The sequence below is a fragment of the Austrofundulus limnaeus genome, unplaced genomic scaffold (genome assembly GCF_001266775.1).
Source record: "Austrofundulus limnaeus strain Quisiro unplaced genomic scaffold, Austrofundulus_limnaeus-1.0 Scaffold2408, whole genome shotgun sequence".
Taxonomy (NCBI): Eukaryota; Metazoa; Chordata; class Actinopteri; order Cyprinodontiformes; family Rivulidae; genus Austrofundulus; species Austrofundulus limnaeus.
Genome location: NW_013954810.1, coordinates 27,789 through 29,477, shown reverse-complemented (window position 1 = coordinate 29,477; position 1,689 = coordinate 27,789). Strand labels below are relative to the sequence as shown.

General features: G+C 40.3%; 1 protein-coding gene across 1 annotated transcript in view; it reads right to left on the bottom strand.

The window, feature by feature from the left end:
• Positions 1 to 387: 387 nt before the first annotated feature.
• pif1 (PIF1 5'-to-3' DNA helicase homolog (S. cerevisiae)) overlaps positions 388 to 1,689 on the bottom strand; it is a gene marked incomplete at its 3' end in the record, with an annotated part of 10,372 nt that continues 9,070 nt past the window's right edge. Inside the window, 1 exon segment of the mRNA XM_013999679.1 lies at positions 388 to 502. Coding sequence (XP_013855133.1) covers positions 388 to 502 — 115 coding nt within the window.

The window sequence follows — 1,689 nt, the reverse complement described above, 5'->3', positions numbered from 1 at the left end:
ACAAATCTGTACTTTACAACTCGCTTTGAACAAACAGTTTACACAAACAAGGTTTGAAGGAAGTTTTAAAGTCTTCTCATGAACAACTTAACTCAGTAAACAAACTGAACAAATGAAATGATAAAATGATGAGATGATATTTTAAGTAAAGAACTGGTGATTCAATATTTCACAAGCTGATGTTGGGTTTGCAGCATGTAAGCTTTTTCATCTCATCTTCATTTTGTTTACCTGCAGTGTTTTTTTATTACTGCAGGGGTCATTATTGAGTGACCAACACAGTGTCAACACAGAGCTGACACAGTTTGTGTAGCGTGTCAGTACACTCCTTGAGGTTTCATCATCCTATCACCACACTCATCCAACACTGAAGATTGTTTTGCTGACCTGGAAGCAGAAGGACACTTTTTCTTTGCCTTTAGAAACTGGAGGCAGYTGAAGGAAGTCTCCACAGACGATGAGCTGAATGCCTCCGAACGGCTGCACAGACCTCCTCACCGACCTGCAGGAACAAACCATGACTGTGTGTCACCTCTGGATTCAGCTGACAATATTCAGCTCATCTTCAAATAAAACATTTCCATACGTCTCCCACCGTGCACTGCTATTTCCATTCCCAAAATGAGACAATCAAAACATGCAAAGATGCTACTAAAGATTTAAACGGCAACATAAAGCACATTTGTTAAAGCTCAGCAATTCAAAAAGTAAAGAAAAAGACACAAAAGTGATCACTTCACAGGTTGTTCCCACTCATCCTGTCCTGATCTGCACTAATAAACTGCAAAAATATGAAATAAGTCAGGCTGTGAAATTTATCGAGTTAACTCATGTTGATTAATTTTAGTGCTGGGCATAGATTAAAAATTTAATAACAATTAATCTAACTTTTTTTTTAACAAACAATCACTTTACTATGACAAAATATGTAAGTTTGTATATTACAATGCACTCAGTGCATATCAGATCATGTTCGTAAATGAGGAGTGGTTTTCAAACAGTTTACCTGCATAAATAAAAGGTTAAATAAAACAAATAAATAAATAAAAAGCCATGTGCAGTTTTTTTCTTTTTATCTTCTTGTGGTTTTATTTTATTTGTTTATGTTTTTGCGCGTACGCTATGATGCAGTTTACTGGGGGATGACTCCATCCTAGACTAGAAAGCAGAGTTTTATAAGATAGTCAAACTGTGAAAAACTAGCTTGTTTGTTTGTGCTGAATGCGCTGCTGCACTCGGTAAAAAAAAGGTGGAAAAAACCCCCGACTCGCTCCCAGAGCCGACACCAGGAAGTAGAGTTTTATAAAGACAGTCATTCTGTGAAAAACTCCTGAAGGGAGATAAAACAGACGTTGTGCACGGAGGAATCTGACTGATAAAAACTGTGGAGCTTTAACCGGGACAGATGTCGATAAAAACGTCGGGTGAGTCTGACCTTTTTAATCGGCTGTTGCGGGGGGACTCCATGCAGTGACGTATGGTTCAGTAGGAGGGGGGTTTCCCGAACTCGGAGCGGGGTGTCGTAGAGACTATGAAAGGTCTGTGTGAAAACGACTGCTGAACAACCACGTGACCGCGCGTCGACCCGTCGGCGTCGGAGCAAGTATGTTTCAGGCTTAAGTTTCACTTTCACTTCGCTCTGTTACTGCTGAGAGGCTGCAGGAGTCATGGGTGGGGTGTGGGGGGAGG